The sequence below is a fragment of the Eulemur rufifrons genome, chromosome 11 (assembly GCF_041146395.1).
Source record: "Eulemur rufifrons isolate Redbay chromosome 11, OSU_ERuf_1, whole genome shotgun sequence".
Classification (NCBI taxonomy): Eukaryota; Metazoa; Chordata; class Mammalia; order Primates; family Lemuridae; genus Eulemur; species Eulemur rufifrons.
The window spans coordinates 799,231-818,585 of NC_090993.1; the positions used below are offsets into that span (position 1 = coordinate 799,231).

General features: G+C 48.9%; 1 protein-coding gene and 1 long non-coding RNA gene across 5 annotated transcripts in view; both read right to left on the reverse strand.

The window, feature by feature from the left end:
• Window positions 1–11,480, reverse strand: part of TAF1A (TATA-box binding protein associated factor, RNA polymerase I subunit A) — a 23,547-nt gene extending 12,067 nt beyond the window's left edge. For both annotated transcript variants that reach the window (XM_069484496.1, XM_069484497.1), the window contains exons 1-5: window positions 11,433–11,480; window positions 10,117–10,239; window positions 7,584–7,753; window positions 3,851–3,964; window positions 1,043–1,241 (exon numbers count right to left, since the gene is read on the reverse strand). In XM_069484496.1, coding sequence (XP_069340597.1) covers window positions 1,043–1,241; window positions 3,851–3,964; window positions 7,584–7,753; window positions 10,117–10,237 — 604 coding nt within the window. In that variant the 5' untranslated portion in view covers window positions 10,238–10,239; window positions 11,433–11,480. The remainder of the gene's footprint in view (window positions 1–1,042; window positions 1,242–3,850; window positions 3,965–7,583; window positions 7,754–10,116; window positions 10,240–11,432) is intronic.
• Window positions 11,481–13,392: 1,912 nt separating this feature from the next.
• LOC138393369 (uncharacterized) lies at window positions 13,393–18,288 on the reverse strand. Of its 3 annotated transcripts, none has more exons than XR_011235171.1 (3): window positions 16,916–18,288; window positions 15,332–16,829; window positions 13,393–13,603 (listed from the first exon to the last, which is right to left on the reverse strand). It is a non-coding gene; the product is annotated as an uncharacterized lncRNA (long non-coding RNA). The 3 variants fall into 3 exon arrangements; XR_011235172.1 differs by having other exon boundaries at window positions 15,332–16,561; window positions 16,676–18,288; XR_011235173.1 differs by having other exon boundaries at window positions 15,332–15,941; window positions 16,035–18,288.
• Window positions 18,289–19,355: the final 1,067 nt, after the last annotated feature.

The following is a 19,355-nucleotide window of genomic DNA, read 5'->3' on the forward strand; positions in this document are numbered from 1 at the left end:
CACATGCCTATAGTCCCCGCTACTCGGGAGGCTGAGGCAGGAGGATCGCTTGAGCCCAGGAGTTTGAGGTTGCTGTGAGCTAGGCTGACGCCACAGCACTCCAGCCCGGGCAACAGAGTGAGACTCTGTCTCAAAAAAAAAAAAAAAAAAAGAAATGTATACCATATGCAGTAATGGCTGCTGGAGAAATCCACAGCCTTTTTGGAAACTGACTAAGATTCTCTCCTTAACCAAACCCCAGGCGGGCTGCTCTGAGCCCTCTTCAGACTAGACCTTGACCGTGGCCTAGAAAGGCTGGAACAAACACTAACAGTTTCCTGCAGCTCAAGGCCACATCCCTAGAGTGACCCTAACCCCCGTAAAGTGCCGGCCTGAGGAAACTAAGGCTGCCCAAAGAACCGACTGCTGGTTCCAGCCAGCGCCTGAAGCCAGGGCCCCGTCTCCCAGTCTCCCAGTCTCCGTGGGAGAGCAGGCACCCAACTTCCACCAGCACCAGCCGGCACTCGCAGACGGTTCCACATGAACCAACCCTCCCTGCGGCGTTTTCAATGGTTCACTTCCCTGCCTCTCCTCAAGACCCCCCACCGTGTCACCCCTGTGCACATCAGAGTGGAGCTCAGCTCTTTCCTCTGCCGTCAGCAGTTACTGAATAAAATCTGTTTTCACAGCTCTGACTTATGTCCAGTTGTGTTTATCCTTGACAAAATCAAATTTTAAAAGGCAATGACTCTGATGATTGAAAAGCTTTTTGATATATCAGAAAATATTATAAAGGATGATCAAGAATGAAATCAATAAAATGCCTGCTCTCTGTAATATCTGGATGTAGTGGGGGAACTACTAGATTGCTCCCTAAGACCCCCCCTGCCCACGCCAGGTGCCAGCAGCCTGTAGTTCTAGCTACTCAGAGGCTGAGGTGGGGGGATGGCGTCAACTCAAGAGTTCTAAGTCCGGCCCAGGCAACACAGCAAGACCCTGTCTCTTAAAAAAAAAAAAATAATAATCCCTCTGCCCTTCAGTCTCGTCCACAAGGTTGACTCACCAAGCTTTGACAATTCCTTCTTCTTTGTCGACCAATTATAATACTGCAAAAGCCCTTTGTAGGCCTGAACAAGGTTGATTAACACTTGCTGGGAAGATGACTTTTCACCGTATCTCCATGTCTCTGCCTGACTCAGATTTCTGTCGGCATCCTCAAGCATTCCATGATGCAGAAGGTATAACGTATGTTGCAAGGAAATCTGCAAAAATTATGAGAAAAAGCCCACTGACATCTTAGTCATTAGATAACCATCAGTCAAAACGCTCAGGAAATATACTATATACACTGCACTATGACCTGGTAGGATACGAAGGACACGACATTGTTCCTGACATCAAAATTTTCAATCAGCGGGACATGGTGGCGCATGCCTGTAGTCCCCGCTACTCGGGAGGCTGAGGCAGGAGGATGGCTTGAGCCCAGGAGTTCAAGGCTATAGGGAGCTATGCCCGCACCACTGCACTCCAGCCTGGGCAACTGAGGGAGACCCTGCCTCAAAAAAAAAAAAAAATCCAACCAAAACCTTCAATTTAGCAAAGAGGAAAGACACAAGCAGCAATTAACACTATGCAAATAACAGCTAAACTACATAAATTTGCAAACAGAAGACAGTGTGATATAGTGGAAAAAAATAGGGGCTTTAAAGACAGAGTGTTCTGGTTCATATGCCACCTAAAAGCTAAATAAACCTGGGTAAGTTATTCACCCTTTGTGAATCTCATCTGTTATACAGAACAATTATTAGTAAACCTTCAGAAGGGTGTTTTGGGAATTAAATGAGATAGTATTTGCATACCATCTAATGCCCAGTTTGGCTCATAGCAGACAATCAATAAATATAACTATTTTATATATGTTACATAAGCTTAGAGAAAACATCTTAATAAGGGGTGTGAAAGAATGGCTTTAGTTCACATGGAAAGGAAAGCACATCCCTAATACAGGAGAAGAAATAAGAATAATTATACAAAGAACAGCATTACGAGAAGGGATGACATCGAAGAGGAGAATAATGAGAAGTATAATTAATCATACACAGAGAGACAGATCATGGAGTTCAAGGTTGTCATTTCAAACTGTTGCAATAATTTCCCCACTGGTCTCTCCATTCCTACAATCCATCTTCCAAGTGGCTACCAAAGAAATCCCATCTTCTTAGTCATTTGTACAAAATCCCTCAGTGGCTCTCACCGCCTACAGAATAAAGCCCAGGCTCCTCAGGTACGGCACACAGGGCGCAGTCTGCTTTTCCCCTACCCAGGTGATTTTTAGAGGAACTAAAGCCTCAGATAAGCCCTTCCTTACGTGGAACCTTAGCTGCCTCCATTTAATCTCCACCTACAGTCGACCTGGTCTACCAGTGAACAAGGTCAGAAGAGATCAGTAGAAATGGGATAATTAGAAAGATGATGACTGTATGAAAAACAAAAATTAAAAAAAAAAAAAAAGGCCATAAGAGAGTACCTGGCACATAATTTTTCTTGAATTATTTAATAAGATATAAGAAGAATCCTAAACTGGGGGAATCTGTTTTCAAACTTAGAAAGCTAGGTGAATGTAAAATGGTGCAGCCACCGCAGAAAAACAGTTTGGCAATTCCTAAAAATGTCAAACATAGAATTGCGTGTGTTTGTGTGTGTGTGATGATCTCACAATTCTACTCCCAGATACATGCCCAGAGGAACTGAAAGCAAGGATTCAAACAGATACTTACACGCCAGCGTTCACTGAAGCATGATTTACAATAGCCAAAAGGTGAAAACAACCCAACAACAGATAAATGGATAAGCAGAATGTAATATGCAATAGAATACTATTCAGCCATAAAAGGGAATGACATTCTGATACACACTAGAACACGGAGAAATCTTGAAAACATTATGCTAAGTAAAATAAGCCAGATAAAAATGGATAAATACTGTATGATTTAACTTAGATGAAGTTTCTGTTTCAGGTAATGGAAAAGTTTTGGAAATAGTGGTGATGGTGGTACAATGCTATAAATATAATTAACACCACTGAATTGTACACTTAAAAATGGTTAAAATAGCATATTTTATGCTATGCATATTTCCCCACAATAAAAAAAAATTGGAAAACAGAAAAAATAAAAACTTAAAAAGAGCCAGAGAGGACATAGTTTAGGCTTTGTGGGCCATATGATTTCTGTCACAGTCACTCAGCTTGGTCACCGCCATGCAAAAGTAGCCATTGACGAGACGGCGTGGCAGTGTTCCAATAATACTTTATGGTCATTGGAAAAAACTGAAAAGCAAAGCATTTATAACACTGTATTGAAAAAGTATTCTTTGAGTCACAAATATACCACAAAGAGGGAGAGATAATATTTTGGAAATGTCTCAATCCCTTTGGATAAGATTTTTACTAAAGAATATATGAATTTGGAGAGAAGGTCCCACCTAAACAAGAAGAACATTAAAACAAGTTCGTGTGTTCAAATTCCCAACTTGTTTAGCACTTTCTTTTTCCAAAAACACCAACTCTAAGCTCCAATGACTTAGGTAAACATATTAGAATTTGGTCCATCGTCCCATGAAGCACAACTCAGTCTCTGAAGGAGGCTTTGGCAGTGAGAGATGCGGAAAGACGGTATTTTCCATCGGAGAACATGGTAGGTGACTGGAAACCAAGAAGTAAAATAAACGTTCTCACAAGTTCCTCTTATTTATCTAGATGTCTTACCCTTTGCCCATGCCTTTTACATCATTATCTACTTTATTACTGACACACACAATTAAAAAAAAAATGAACACTGCACATGTAAATTTATGAAGCCTGCATTCTTACCTTTAAATAATTCAGGACACCAATATTTTTCATCCGGTCAGCAAAAGTATTGAAAGTCTCCACGTTGCTTTTGGGATGATAAAAGAGAATTTCACTTCCAAGCTTCCAAATAATCTGTTAAAGCAGAAATTACTACCGAAATGTAAAATCCTTCCGTTCACCAATTTCTGCCTAAGATAGTTTTTTTTCTGATTACATTAATAAACAACTTAAAATTCCTTTTCCTATAGACCAGTATTGTCAACATCTTACTGTACTTTGCCCAATCATTACAATCTATGTCATAAAAATCTTTTCGATCATTTAAATTAATATTAAAACCCCAGGTAAGTGTGACAGTGCCGTCATTAAGTCAGCCGCCTAACACTGGCTTCTTTGCTCCGCTCAGTCTCATCTTTACCATCTGCAAAATGAGGCAACAAACCAGATGTTTCCAAGATCTCATCAAACTCTAGAACTCTTGACTATATTTATTCTCTATTTAGAATGCCAATTTAAGAAGTTTCATCAGCTGTGGACAAATTTTAATAAAAAAAAAAAAAATTTTCCCCTCAGATCACGAAAACTTTGGTGATGGAACTTGGAGCTCTTTTTTATTCGTGGGAGCAAATCTCTAGTTCCCTCATCCCAACTTAAAGTACTTCAATTGTATCAATTTGAAAGTAAATTAAAGGGAACATTAAATCAATTCTTCCTGTAAACAAACACATTGGTTGTGGACATATACGCATACAAAATGCTATCAGTGGTATAATGATATATCATACACATATTATCATTCATTTGGTATAATGATAATACTCATCTTCCCAACTCAGATCAAGATTTCACTTGTACAATAACAAACTATAGTATTTAGTAGCTTTAGGAAAATTTGGAAATGATTTATTATAGTTGTTCTTAAACCCAGTTATATATAAGAACTACCTGGGATACCTGTTAAAGATAAATACTCTAGGCCGGGCGTGGTGGCTCACGCCTGTAATCCTAGCACTCTGGGAGGCCGAGGTGGGCGGATCGTTTGAGCTCAGGAGTTCGAGACCAGCCTGAGCAAGAGCGAGAACCCATCTCTACTAAAAATAGAAAGAAATTATATGGACAGCTAAAAATATATATAGAAAAAATTAGCCGGCCATGGTGGTGCATGCCTGTAGTCCCAGCTACTCGGGAGGCTGAGACAGGAGGATCCCTTGAGCTCAGGAGTTTGAGGTTGCTGTGAGCTAGGCTGACGCCACGGCACTCACTCTAGCCTGGGCAACAGAGTGAGACTCTGTCTCAAAAAAAAAAAAAAAAAAAAAAAAAAGATAAATACTCTAAGTATTCGGACTCTGACCCAGCAGGGTCCGAATCTTTATTTTCATCAAAAGCCCTAAGTGATGCAAAAGGAGCCAAACAAGTCCTCGAAAACCACTGATCCAATTCCTTCATTTTACCAAACAAAATTGGACAAAAAGAGCCTGTAACTTGTCCAGTGTTTTTAAAGTCGTATGTAACTTTGGTCCATAGACTAAATTTTCAATCAGTGGTTAAACTTTTTTCTTTCAGATTTTTTTTGGAGGGCTCTATTAGCTACTAACTGATGTGATGATTACTGTGTTGGTAAAAACTGAGATGCTTACATGAATTTATGGAAAAATTGTCTTTTACTAAACAAATTTAACAGCATATGCTGGGCACTATTTCATCCCTGCCCTAGGAAACTTTGCATTCTATGTGGAGAAGCAGGCAATAACGAAGGAAACACAGTAATTAAATCGGGAAACGTCATGGGAAAAGACTGGAGCAGGAGGAGGAGATCAGGACTGTCAGTGGGAAAGCAGGGCGGGGGCAGCAATACGGGTCCAACTTTCAACAGTCAAGGTCAGAGTCACTGAAAAGGGGCCTTGAAGGACGGTAGCCACAGGCATAGCCGAAGAAAGATCTTTCCAAGTAAAGGAAATAGAGCCAAGAGGATGAGGCAGGAGTGTGCCTGGCCCGTCCAGGTAAGAACAAGGCGGCCAGTGAGGCCAGAGGAGGAAGAACAAGGGCAAGAGGACAGGTGGAGAATCCCTTATCCGGAATGCTTGGGACCAGAAGCGTTTCAGATTTCAGGTTTCTCTGGATTTCTTAAAATATCTGCATATACATAATGAGATTAGGGATGGGACCCAAGTCCCAAACAAAATTAATCTGTTTCATATATACTTTTATACTTGGCCTGAAGATAATTTTATACAATATTTTTAATAATTTTGTGCATGAAACAAAATTTGTGTACACTGAACCATCAGAAAACAAAAGTGTCACTGTCTCATGTTAGCACTCAAAAGTTTCAGGTTTTGCAGCATTCGTCTTTCAGATTTTTGGATTAGGGATGCTCGACCTGTGACAGGAGAGGAGGTCAGAAAGGTCAAATGGGGGAAGAGAGAGAGCACATCACGCAGTCACTTGTCGGGGCAGTGTTGAGGGCTCTGGCTTGTCCTCTGAGGGAGACAGGAGCCATCGCGGTGTTTTCAGCAGAGCAGTGGCACGACCTGACTCAACGTTTTAAAGGCTCACTCTGCATCGTCAGTCACTAGGGAAACGCATAACCAGGATGGGACCCACAACCACAAGAATCGATACAACCAAAAAGACAGACAGGACAAACACTGGCAAGGACGCGGAAAAGCCAGAACCCTCAAATACTGCTGGTGGGAGTATGAATGATGGGGCCACTTTGGAAAGCAGCCTGGCAGGTTCTCAAAAGGTTAAACACTGTTGCCACACGACCCCGCAATTCCACTCCTAGGTATGGGCCCAGGGGAACTTCAAACAAACATCCACACGAAAACCTGTACACAAAAGTTCACAGAAGCACTATCCATAACAGCCAAAAAGTGGAAACAAGCCGAATGTTTAACAACTGATGAATGGATACGTGAAACATGGTACGTGGGATACTATTTGGCAAAAAAAAGAATGAAGTACATACTGCAACATGGACAAACCTTGAAAACATTATGCTAAGTGAAAAAAGCCATTCACAAAAAGCACATATGATATGATTCCACTTATATGAAATGTTCAGATAAAAAGTAATAGATTAGTGGCTGCCGGGGTCTGGCAGCTGGGAGGAGGAATGGGAAAGACTTCGAGTGCGTACAGGATTTCTGTCTTGTGGGAGACAAAAATGTTCTGAATTTAGAGTGTGGTGACGGTTGTACAACTCTGAATATATTTTTAAAAAACATTGAATTGCACAATTTATATGTGTGAACTGTATGGTGTGTTAATTATGTCTTAATAAAACTAGAAGAAAAGGATCATTCTGGTTGGAGAAAGAGAACAATTCTCTCAAAGAAGTTTTACCGAAAGGGAGAGTGAAAAAATGGGCACAGCCCGTGGAGGAAGTGGGGGTCAAGAGATGATTTTTTTAAGACAGAAAAAATAACAAACATCTTCATTGGATGATGGGTTGGGAAACATCTCATAAAGAGCGGAAAATAATAACACAGGGGAAAAAGGAAGAATGATTGGCATGGATGAATGAATATTGGGGAATCTGAGAATTCAGAGTTCAAACTGTTTTTAGTCTCCTTTAAAGTAATAATAGGTAAAAAGAAGTGTACAAAAAATGTCCCAACACGAACTCTCCGTCCCAAATTACTTTTAGCAAAACCAATTTGAGATCCAGCAAAAGCCACTGTGGGTGGAACCGGAGGCAGCGATTCCTGGGCCTCTATCCTGCCTCCGGGCGGACCCCTCTGTTTACCTCGGGTGCCGCATGCCGCTTGTAGCCATCCGAGTCCTCCAGGGTCTGAAGGTAGCTGTGCATGTACTCCGCAGCTCGCCGCCACTGGTGCTTCAGCAGAGCCTCCTGGATTACGTTTAAACAAGCACTCGTCGTCTGAGCAAAATCCTTCTTCTTCTTCCCTCCAACCACTGTAAAGATGAAAGAGAGGAGTCTTTATCCGCAGTGGCTCCAATGCAACTATTCAAAAGCTTTCCCTTCTGATGAGCAGAAATTTTAACAGATAAACAGCAGGTATTATCTGACCCAGCCTATCCCCAATATCGAAGCCAGCTTCACTTAAAACAAACCATTCCACACTATAGAAACTGTTTTTAGCAAATTAAAAAAATATCTACTTTGATGTTATTGGGCTCCTAGAGTCACCAGATCCTTCAGATCTGATTCGGTCATCCTTTCATCCTTGCACTAAACAAATTTGGTGAGAATCTCTCAAAAAGGCCCCCAAGAGCACAGTGCCAGGTATTCAGAATGGGTGAAAATCACCAGGGTCTTCCCAGGCAAGCATGGTCTTTACCACCTGCCAGTGTTCTGACAACTCCGAGTGGGCTTTTATATTTTAAGGACTAAGTTCCTAATAACTCAATGATATTAAATATAAATGAGATTAAAATGATTATAGACATTAGCATGGAATGAGAAGAACAATAAAGAACCAGTGTCATCAACCCAACTTCTAAGGCCACTGAAAGAATCTGGAAACTTGTCAATCTGTCAACAAATATTTTTTGAGCCCTACTGTGTGCCAAGGATATTCCAGGTGCTCAGCACACAGCTTTAACTCAGACTGGCTTCATCTGCAAAGTTCTTATTCTAAGGGGCACAGTAGGCATGCCCTTCAAAATGCCAAAAGATACCTACCAGCAAAAAAAAAAAAAAAAATTAATACAGTGATTGTTAGGCCAATTTATTTTTCTATTAGGGTTAATTACCAATACAATGTCAATATTACTTGCAAGTATTTTCTCATTGTAGACAAAAAGTATTTGGGGTTTAAAAGGCTATCTATAACATATGAAACATTTCTAAGCATGTAAATTCTGCTCTTAGACCTATCTGCTTGCAGACTGACTCGCGCTCTCTGTAGAACACTGGTGACGGAAACGTGCTCAGGTATGCTTTAACTGGCAGCAAATTTAGATTACTAGCAAGTTCCCTACGAGTGGTGAGGTTGCGCTACCTCTGAAGAACCACACATTCAAATCTGCCTTGATCCATGTGCATTAATCTAGCAAAAATAAAACGAAGAGAGGAAAGAACTATTATTGTTCAACACCCATTATGCACATGTATTATCTCAGTTTTTAAAATATATCTGAGTGGTTAAAAGTGTAGGTTTTGAGATCAGATAGACCTGGATTTGACTCCTGATACTACCACCTAAGAGTTTTAACTTTTTTCAGATTCAGTTTCTTCATATCTAAAATGCCTACCATGTAGATTTACTGAGGATTAATTCACTAAGCTCATTAAATGAGATAATATTTAGATTAAAACCGAAAAATGGAAGTTAAACTCTAGGAGCTAAGGAATCTCTATCAAGGGGAGAGAAGGCTGGGCTAAGAAAGACGTCTCTGAGGGCAATAAAAGTGCTCATACATGAAATAACGTCTCTCGCGGCAACATGGATGGTACTGGAGAACATCATCCTAAGTGACTTATCTCAGGAACGGAAACACAAATACCACATGTCCTCACTTATAAGTGGGAACTAAAGGATGGCCATATACGCTCATACAAAGTGCTATAATGGACGTTGGGAACTAAGAAGGGCGGAGGGGAGGGAGGAAGGATCAGAAATTACCTGTCAGGTACAATGTACAACATTCAGGTGACAGGCACCCTAAAAGCCCTGACTTCGCCATTATATGATCCATCCATGTAACAAAAATCACACGTACCCCCTAAATCTATTGAAATAAATAAAAAAGAAAAGTGCGGGTCCAAACGTACTCCCAGGACTATATCACCCAACATGCCATCATACAGATAACTGCTTTTTAAATATACTCTTATAGGGAATTTATTCCATAGAAAAACTTGCTTGTATTTACATTAGATAAAAATGGTGGAAAAATACTTTGTTAAAAAACCTATTACACGATCGATTCTATTAGGAATAATTTCAATGCAATTCACCAGAAACTCCTGGAACGCTTCCTAGTTATATGCTCAATGGCAGAGATCGTATCTTCCTCATCTACGAATCCTCAATATTTAGCTAATGCCAGAGATAAAAGAGCTAAGTGCTGCTGAACAGAAAAAGTATATCTACCATAATACAGACTATGTATTATTAATTCCAAGGCAAAAGATTCTTAAAGAAAAAAGAACCTATTTCTTATGATTACTTTTTTGCTTACGGCCTAAAAAAAAAAAAAAACCCTCACATATTCCTATAGTGAAAATTAAACCAGCTTGGTTATTCACTTTGTAACCATGTAGAATCTTACCACCTCCTTGCATCAAAGTGGTTCTATGTTATTTTACTTACCCACGGTTTCTAGGTAACTTTGAAGCCAAGGAAAATGCATTCCTGTGCCAGAGGGCACAGACCTTTTCACCTGGTCATCCTTCGTCACAGACCTTTCCAATTCTTCACTGAAATCACTCATACCTACTGCAAACAGAGAATACCAGTTACTTCCTGTACATCTTAACCTGCAGGCTCTGGAGTCGTGAACACCCATCTTCTCATCTGATAAATACTATCTGATCAGCAAAATTCATTACACCTGGTTGCTCCTTTTAAGGACAAAATGATTTTACGTCAGTGGCAGCCAAAATGAATGATCCATTAAAAAAAAACAAAGACTGAACCCTTACTATGTTTCAAGTGCATACAAAGATAAACAAGATATCGCCCTCTAAAAAAAAATTAAAACCTCGAGTCTAGAGGAAGAAACAGCAAAATGCACAATAACAAAATAATGGGACAAGTACAATACAAACAGGACTAACAGCTAATATTTATTGGGCCCTTACTACGTACGGGGCATAAACATGATCTAATTTAACCCCCAAAGCAATCCTGGCGGTCGGTGCTATTATTTTCTTCCCTGTTAACGCTGAAAAACCTGACGGGCTTAGTGAAATTATGTAACCTGCCTGACGTCACAGAGAAGGCGAGGGCGACGTTCTAGGAAACAGACCAAGCCACCTGGCCAGACTAGAACTCGGGGTGCGGGCAGGCGGGCGGAAGGCAGGTAGACCTGACGGCGGGAAAGGAATCTTTCTAGAAAGATACCCACGAACGCTGAGTTAGGACTGAAACCTCAAAGTGCTCGGGGCCCCTCTCCCGCGTTTCCCGCATAAAATCGAATATGCGTGCCGCTGCTAAAACCTCCCAGAATTTTCTCCGGTTTTCCCTCTTCTCCGCGACCCTACAGCACTGTCCTCGTTTGAGGACACCTTCAAACCCGGTCCAGGGTGCGGCCCTCGCTCTCCGAACAGCCACCCTGCCCCGGACTTGGTTTCCTCCGCATTAGAGCCAGCGGAAGCGCTTTAAAATCCGATTCTGCGGTGGGAAGCAGGAACCTGCAATCGCACTTGCATCTGCATCCGACCCCCCGCGTATTCCCGGGGGCAGTTACTGACGCACGTCCTCCCCTTCCCTCAAACCCCCAAATCGGCGGCCGGCGGTTGCCATGGTAACCAAAGCTGCTCCGCGCCCGCCCCCGCGTTCTCGGGACCCAACGTTTCAGGGTATCAGGAAAAAAAAAACACCAGCAACAGAACGCAGATGAACCCGAGCACCCCTTCCTGTTCCATTTAAACGCAGGAACCCAGGACGACACCCGCGGCACTCACCTGCCCAGAGCCCGAGCTCCCCGGTAAAGCTGAAGTCAAGTCTTCCGACTCCGGAACACGTGAAGAAACCCTTCCCGGAAGCGGAATTAGAGAGCGCTTTGTGTGAGCATGCGCACAACCCCGCCCCTCGAGCGCTGCGCTGCTGCGCAGACGCAACCCCACCCCTAACTCCGCCTTCGACGGTGGGGACGCTGTTGGCCTCGCCTCGACCCCGGAAGTGACTTCCGGAAGTGACCCAGGATGTGACCCCGGAAGTGATACTAGACTGCCACTCTCGCATTAGTTTGGCCCGCGTGTTACAGTTTAGTGTGTCTTGCCGGGACAGGGGGAAGCTTTCGCTGCAAATGGAAACTGGGGCGAGGGGTTGGCGGCCGGACCAAGGGAGGGGTCGGAAGAACAGGCACCTTGGCCGGGCGCGGTGGCTCACGCCTGTCATCCCAGCGCTCTGGGAGGCCGAGGAGGGAGGATCGCCCTAGGTCAGGAGTTCGAGACCAGCCTGAGCAAGAGCGAGACCCCGTCTCTACTAAAAATAGAAAGAAATTAGCTGGCCAACTAAAATATATATAGAAAAAATTAGCCGGGTGTGGTGGCACATGCCTGTAGTCCCAGCTACTCGGGAGGCTGAGGCAGGAGGATCGCTTAAGCCCAGGAGTTTGAGGTTGCTGTGAGCTGGGCTGACGCCATGGCACTCACTCTAGCCTGGGCAACAGAGTGAGACTCTGTCTCAAAAAAAAAAAAAAAAAAAGGCAAAACTCACCAGTGGTGATGATGAGGACAATGGTCACCTTTGGGGAGGAGGTGGGGGGTTGGAGGGGGCTTCCGGGATGCTGGCTACGTTCCATTTCTTGACCTGGGTGATCGTGACGATTTTGATGATACATTTTATCTATATTGATTAAGTTGTTCATTTTTCTGTAAGGCATTATTCTTCAGTTTTAAAGAGCAAAATTTAAGAATCAGGCAGATTTTTCAGTTAAAGGAATAGAAGACAGGGAGGAGACCAATTCTGTGAAACTTACGGGACGTTCTCCCCCGGATACTTTATTTTCGTCGGTGGCAGCCTCTGATCTAAATGTGTTTCCTTGCTCTGCCCTTACCAGGGTAAAACACAAGTTGATTATCCTGGGGGCGAGGGAGAGTCGGGGGGCCAGGGGACTGTCAGCTCTCGTTCTGAGTCTTTAATGTTTAACTCTGTACCTGTATGTCATTGATAATACTTACAATAGATAAAAATAAATATATAATTAGGTAAAATTAAAACAATAACTCCCGCCTTTGGCAAAAGACAGACTATAGAAAGGAATAGCTAGACTTTTAAAATTGAACCACCAAAAAAGAAAAAAAAAAAAGCCATTACTTCAACATGTGAATGTACGTGCAAACAATAATATAATCTCCTTAATATATAATTTATATAATGTTTCGCTCAATTTTATTTTTCTTAAGATTAAGAGCATTTTGGCGGACGGAGACTGGGGCATTCTTCTGCGGCCCTGGCCTGGGTGTGCTGGTCCATCACCTAGGGCAGGACACAGGCCTGGGGGGTTGGTGACCTGCCTGGTGACTCCCAGTGCCCGGTGATTTGTGGTCTGAAGACTCCTGTCTTCTTGTCCCTCCTCCAAGCGGCAGCCGGAGGGACCTTTGGGACAGCAGATCCAGTCCTGTCACCCTCCAGCTTAAACTCTTGACACGAGAGCTTAGTGCTTTTACGTTAAATTCAGAATCCACACCTGGCTTCGAAGGCTGTTCCTGTCCCAACCTCCGGCAGGGGCTGCCCGGGAGGGGAGGTGCCCCCGGGGCTGCAGGGCTGCGAGGCCGGAGTAGGAGCCGGGCAGGCCGCTGCGCGAGGCCACGGAGGCGAAGGAGCTGGAGCAGGAATGCGCCAGTCACCTGGAGGATGGACTTGGAGGGGGCCGGCCGCACCTGCACTGTGTAACACTCGTCATGCTACAGCAAGGCTGGCCCTCCCCACACGTTTGCGGGGACCCTGCTCTTTGTCTGCTGGTCTGTCTGTTTCATCTCTGCATCTCCAGGGTCAGGACGGCGCCTGTGCGGCACATACAAGAAGGGACCAAACGCGGGGGGCCAGGAACGCTGAGGTCCGAGGGGTGGGCAGCGCCTCCGCCAGGTTGGCGTGACCCCCGTGAGCCGTTCCAGGCTGAGAGTTCACACTGCGTCCCGAGAACAAAGAGACGTCATTGGAGGGTTTCAAGCTGAGAGGGATACGGCCAGATCAGTGTTTTGGAGAAATAATCAGGCAACAGTGCAGAGGATGGTCGCAAGGACGTGACCCGAGGACAGGGCGCTTTCGTCATAGGCTGTTTTTAGGGACCGAGGCCCAGAGGGATGAGGGCAGAGGAAATGAGGCCCAGCGACTGGGATGCCGGGGTTCAGGGACCAGGGCTGAGCACCGGGTGCAGTGGCAGCTTCTCTGGGGTTGTGAAGCGAACCACATGGGGCAGCCAAAACCTGTGGAGGGGCCACAGCAGGCTGGGGAGCCTCAAAGGCCATCGATGTGAAGGACACCACGGAACCCACTCTGGGCCTCCAGTTTCCCATCTGTGAAATGGGGATAAACGGGCACTAAGCTCGCAGGGTCTGTGAGGCACTTAGCACCTCTCCCCTGCCCACAGGGGAGAGATCCGAAGTGGACCAGAGGAGGGGGGAGTCAGGGATGGACCCCAGATTCCAGAGCCATTCCCCGAGCACAGAGGGAGGCGTGGGCTGGGGATAAAGTGGCCGCCTAGACCGGAGGTCCCCACCCACGAGGAGCCAGCAGGAGGCACAGCCGTGGGAGTTTCAGCACGAAGGGGCAGGTGGGCCCAGAGCGGAAGAGGGAGCAGAGCAAGAAACCCCAGGGCCAGGACCAAGCCCTGGAACACGGAGTTCAGGGGAGGGTGGGGGGAGAGATGCCGGTGGAGGGGCGAGGGAGGCCGGGTGGAGGGGCGAGGGAGGCGGGTGGAGGGGCGAGGGAGGCCGGGTGGAGGGGCGAGGGAGGCCGGGTGGAGGGGCGAGGGAGGCCGGGTGGAGGGGCCGGGCCACCAGGAGAGAGCAGAGGCAGCCGGGCCGCCGGCTCCAAAGACAGGACACCCATCAAGTGACCGTGGGTGGGCGGGGGTGGATGGTCACTGTCAAGGGCTGATGGAGGCCCCGAAAGACAAGGCCTGAGACACAGCCGCTTGGCTTTGGCCAGGCGGAGGTTGATGACCAAGTGCCAGGAAACCACGCAGGAGCTGCGTGGGACGCCGTGGATGGAGGGCGGGTGGCATCTGTGGCCCCTGCAGCCAGCACCGTGGCCGTGCAGGGCAGAGAGGACAGGGCGTTTGGGGAGGGAGACGCAGGGGCGGAAGAGCCTCGGCGATGTTGAAACGCTCTCGGGGAGAGAGAAACACGGAGGACGCGGGAGGACAGGGAGGTCCCTGCGTGTGGGGTGAGGAAACAGGCACAGACGAGGAAGGCCCAGGACGCCCGGGGACCCTGCGGGAGCGAATGAGTGGGGGACACCGGGAGGGGGGCGGGCAGACACCCGGGCAGCCGTCTGCAGACGCTCGCAGACCAGACGGGCTGCAGGATGCCTAAGCCCTGGGAAGAGGCAGGAGCCGGGCACCACGAACAGGACAAAACTCCTCGTGTCCCCGAGGCAACGCCTCCGGCTGCGGTGAGAGGCACCGAAGCTGTTTTGCATCCAGACTCTCACCCCCTCCTAGCACAGAGAACATGATTCACGGCTGAGCTGTGGCTCCTTGTTAAATGTGCTTTTAGGAAACTTTCTCCACCGGGATGTTCAAAGAATATAGTGCAGGGTGTGTGTGTGTGTGTGTGTGTGTGATTTCATCTTGTTTAAAGTTGCGGTCGGGAGAATGAAGACACACAGATCGGTCATGGAAAGAAATGCTCACCCGCGTGACCGCCCGGCGTGGGGGCAGCGGCAGCCGCTCCGTTCCGCGTCCTGTGTGCGCGTCGGGCACTGCGTCACTGGCACCACGGCGAACCCCGGGCAGTTCTCTCTCCCACCAGGTCCCTCCTCGTTAATCGCACTCAACTTCCATGGAAAAAATTTTCCTTGAAGCGTTCCACGGTCTGAGTCAGACTTGGAGGGAATCACTTGGGGGAAAAGTGAGCTAAAACGGCTTCAGCTGATTTTGACGGATGGGATGTCGAAAAGCACGCGTGCACGCACACAAACACACACACACACACACACACGCCACTCCCCTTTAAAAGAGAGGGAAGAAAAGACACTGACCCATTTTCACACTCGTGTAAGTCCCTGACGGTGGAGCTGTAAACTCCAAACTTGGCAAGGCCGGGGCTGACACCTTTGAAGGGGCAAACCGAGCCGGCTCAAAAGAAAAAGGCTGCAGACGTCACCGAGGTTTAAACTCCTGCATCTGAGCCTACAGAGGGACACGTCTGCCATCCAGAGTTTCAGCAAACCTCGTTACAGGAGCCCCGCTAAAGAGCTTCAGGGATGTGGCCAGCTGCCCTTTCTTTTCATTAAAAACAAGCCTGGAGAAAAAAGAAGAGGAAAAAGCAGAGCCACACGCATCCCCCGGCAGCACGTGGGGAAAAGGCAACTCCCTCGGCCTGAACCTCAGAGACCTCAGGGCCTGCGGGCACCTCCGCCGACTCCGGAGACGACCGCAGTGGTTGTTCTGGACTGAAGTGACGATTTCATCTGCACGATTCCGCGCAGGGGGAGGCCGAACCTCGGGCCCGTGAGAGGAGTGAGGAGGCCAGAAGATGTGATTCCCCAACACACACCTCAAACTTCAAACACGGGGACTCTCCCATTAAAACAGGGCTCAGATGGGCCCGAGGACAAACTGTGATACCAACAACCTCACGAGAGAGAGTCAGACTTGGCCCGGTTTGCCTGTAAGGGACGTGCTGGTCCTTCCCCAGCCGCGGGGCTAGTGGAGCCCCCCCTGTGTGCACAGGGTTTGGGGCGACCCACACCCCGAGGACAGAAAGGACCAGGGATTCAACAGAGCATGGACTCAGCGGGCCCGAGTTCAAAGTCCAGCTGTGATACTCACCCCTGGGGCAAGTTACTCTCCATGCCTCAGTTTCTTCTTTGCGGGGCTATCGGAAGGCCGGGCACAAAGTATGTGCTCACTAAACGCGACCTGCAGTAAGAGCCATAAATGACAGCAGAGGTGCCGTAGCCACATGCCCCGCCCCTGCCATCTGTTTCTCATCCGTCAGGCAGCCCCAACTTCTCTGAGCCTCAACTCTGTCACCTGTAAAACGGGGAGCATGACGATGATGTTGGTGATGACACCCACGCTATCTAAGACACACCCACACGCTCCCACACGCTCTTGGCTGGCTCTCGGGGGAGCTTCCTCTCCCAGTGTTCGGAGCAACTGGTAAATGCACACAAGAGTTTGTAAGCTGTAAAGTACCATAAAGATGTTAGTTTGTTTTTATTAGCATTCCATGCAACATGAATACATCATGTGTAAAACACATCACGACACACGTCCCCAGTGACGTGAGTGTCCGATGGCCCGTTCTCTCTCCCATCGGGACACAGCAGGGCTCCCGGCCACCGGGTTGAAGTTCGGGCGCTGACGAAGACTCTCGCCTTTGACCAAAACCGCAGGCGGGCTCCTCCCAGTCCTCTGCTCAGCGGGACCCCGCCTTGGGCTTCCCTCTCTGTCCTTACGGAATCCAGCGTGAGCAAGAGTCCTGCTACGTCCATTCAGCAAAAGTCCCCGACCCTCAGAATCTGACCAGCCTGGATGTCCTCTCTCCCCCCACGGCGAGAGCTCATGGCGGTGGTCCTCGCTCCCCTCGAATGAAGCCTGCCTTTCCGCCTCTGACACTATCACGCACAGTTTTTTCTTTAACAGCACCCAGAGTCGTAGGCCCTCTGAGGCCAGAGCTTCCAGCGTCACCAAACCCCCAGTGTGGCACAGGGCAGTGACCGTCACTATTGGTCACGCCCCACTGGTGACACCACTGTGCTGCAACCCAAGCTGGCAAGACTGGATTCCCTGGAACGGCCTCGAAGAGGGTCCCTCCCGCCCTTCCCTGTCCTCCCGTCCCCTGCCTGTGTGACGTCCCCCGGCCCCGCTCTCCCCACGTCCTCAGCCCGGGGTGTGGCCCTGCGCCAGCCCGAGGTTTCTCTTTCCAAAGCCTCCCTCCGTCAGGATGGGCCGTTTGTCCTCCGGCCTGGCCCTGACCCAGGACCTGTGTCATCAGGCATGCGGGTGGTAAACTCTTGTTCTCTGACGGCTAAGATCCATCTAGAACACGTTGTCCCTGAAACCATTATCCTCCATTTCAAACAGAATTTATTGAGTGGGAAGAGATTTTTCTGAGCCTCTTGGGCAAATTCCACTTCTTTGACGTCTAAAGAAAACAGCGGCTCGCAGCAGCCTGGTGTGGATCCCAGACGCGCTGAATGCCTCAGCCTCCGCCGACATTTCCCGAGGTCAAAGGGAGCCCCAGGAGTCCTCGTTAAGCGCCAGCCCTTCTAGGAACTTCCAAACCCTCCCGAGGTGTGGCCAACATTTTTAAGAAGGGGGAAATGTGAAGAGGACCTTAGCGTGAGCCTCTCCCAAACCCAGACAGTGCGAGGTGTGGGTCACACTTTCCCTGTCCCTTCTGGCCCCTCTGCAAGTGTGCGGGGAGCCCTGGGCAGGCTCTGCTCGGATGCTGGCTGTGCCAGAAGCTTCCGCAGCCCTGCAGGAGCCTGGCAGGAGCCCCAGGAAGGGGGCACAAAAGCAAAGGCCTGCGGGCAGGAAAGGTGGGGCAGGAGGGGGCCCGTGGTGTGGCTCTAGCCAGGGGTGGTGACCAGGACCTTGGGACAACAGGAGGGGCCAGACAAGAAGAGGGCCAGACCCCAGATGGGACGTGACACTCACTGCAATGTTAATCTCCTCCTTGTCCCACAGAGGCTGCAGGCAACGGGGCAGCCTCTTCCGGGTTCTGCAACGTGTCGTGTCTCTGGGGCCCGGGCTCCGTCTGAGCATCTTTGCAGCAGACAGACGGGCGGCCCGGGAGGGGACCGTGACATTATTCCGGGTCTGCCTCTCTCCCTTCCGGTCACCTGACGGTGGGGAGCTGCCGGGTGTCCCCTGCAGGTGGCGGGTCGCGCTCTCTGCGCGGGCGGCACACGGTGGGACGGCCGGGGAAGGAGCACTGGACTCGGAGTCCAAGGCCGGAGCTGCAGGGGTTGGGGAAGCGCCGGCCCACGCGGCGTCCTGACGGCTCAGAGCCGAGGGCACCTGGGGGGCGGCAGGTGCTGGCAGAGCTGAGCCCCGGCCCCCCGTGCCCGCCCGAAGGCGAATCCTCCAAACGCCCCCAATGGTCACGACCCCTCCCCGGGAACTTATGAGCCGGGGGATGAACTCGGATCCCAGCGGAGGCGACTGACGCCCAGGCGGCCTTTGTCACAGGCTGTCCCCTCCGCTGCTCTGTCTCGAAATCGTTTGCTCTCCCCCGGACCCCGGACCCCGTCCCCTCCCCTCTCCCCCGGGAGGGGGCCCCCGCAGAGCCCGGGCACGGGGTTTGGGGTGCACGTTTCTCTCCGGGGGTGCCCCGCGTCCGTGCCGAGCCCGCACCCTCCTGCCCCGCCGCTGCCTGCGCTCAGCTCCGTGCGGACTCAGGGTGGGGACGTCCCCTGCCCTGGAGGGCCCCGCTGAGCCTCAGTTTCCCCGCCTATAAAAATGGGGCGGGCAGACTCCGCATCTCCCCACGCTGAAGGTTCTGGATCTCAGGCGATCGGATCCTCCCGGGGGAACAGGGCTTCCCACCAACGGCGCGGCCCACGGGCGTCACGGTCCCCCGGGGTCCTGGGCAGGGCGATCCCCGCGGCAGCCCGGCCGCCAGGGCGGCTGTTTCCCGCCCGCCGATGGGAGCGCGGAGATGCCGGCGCCGCCCGGGACCCGGCGCCTGCTCTGCTCTGGGCCG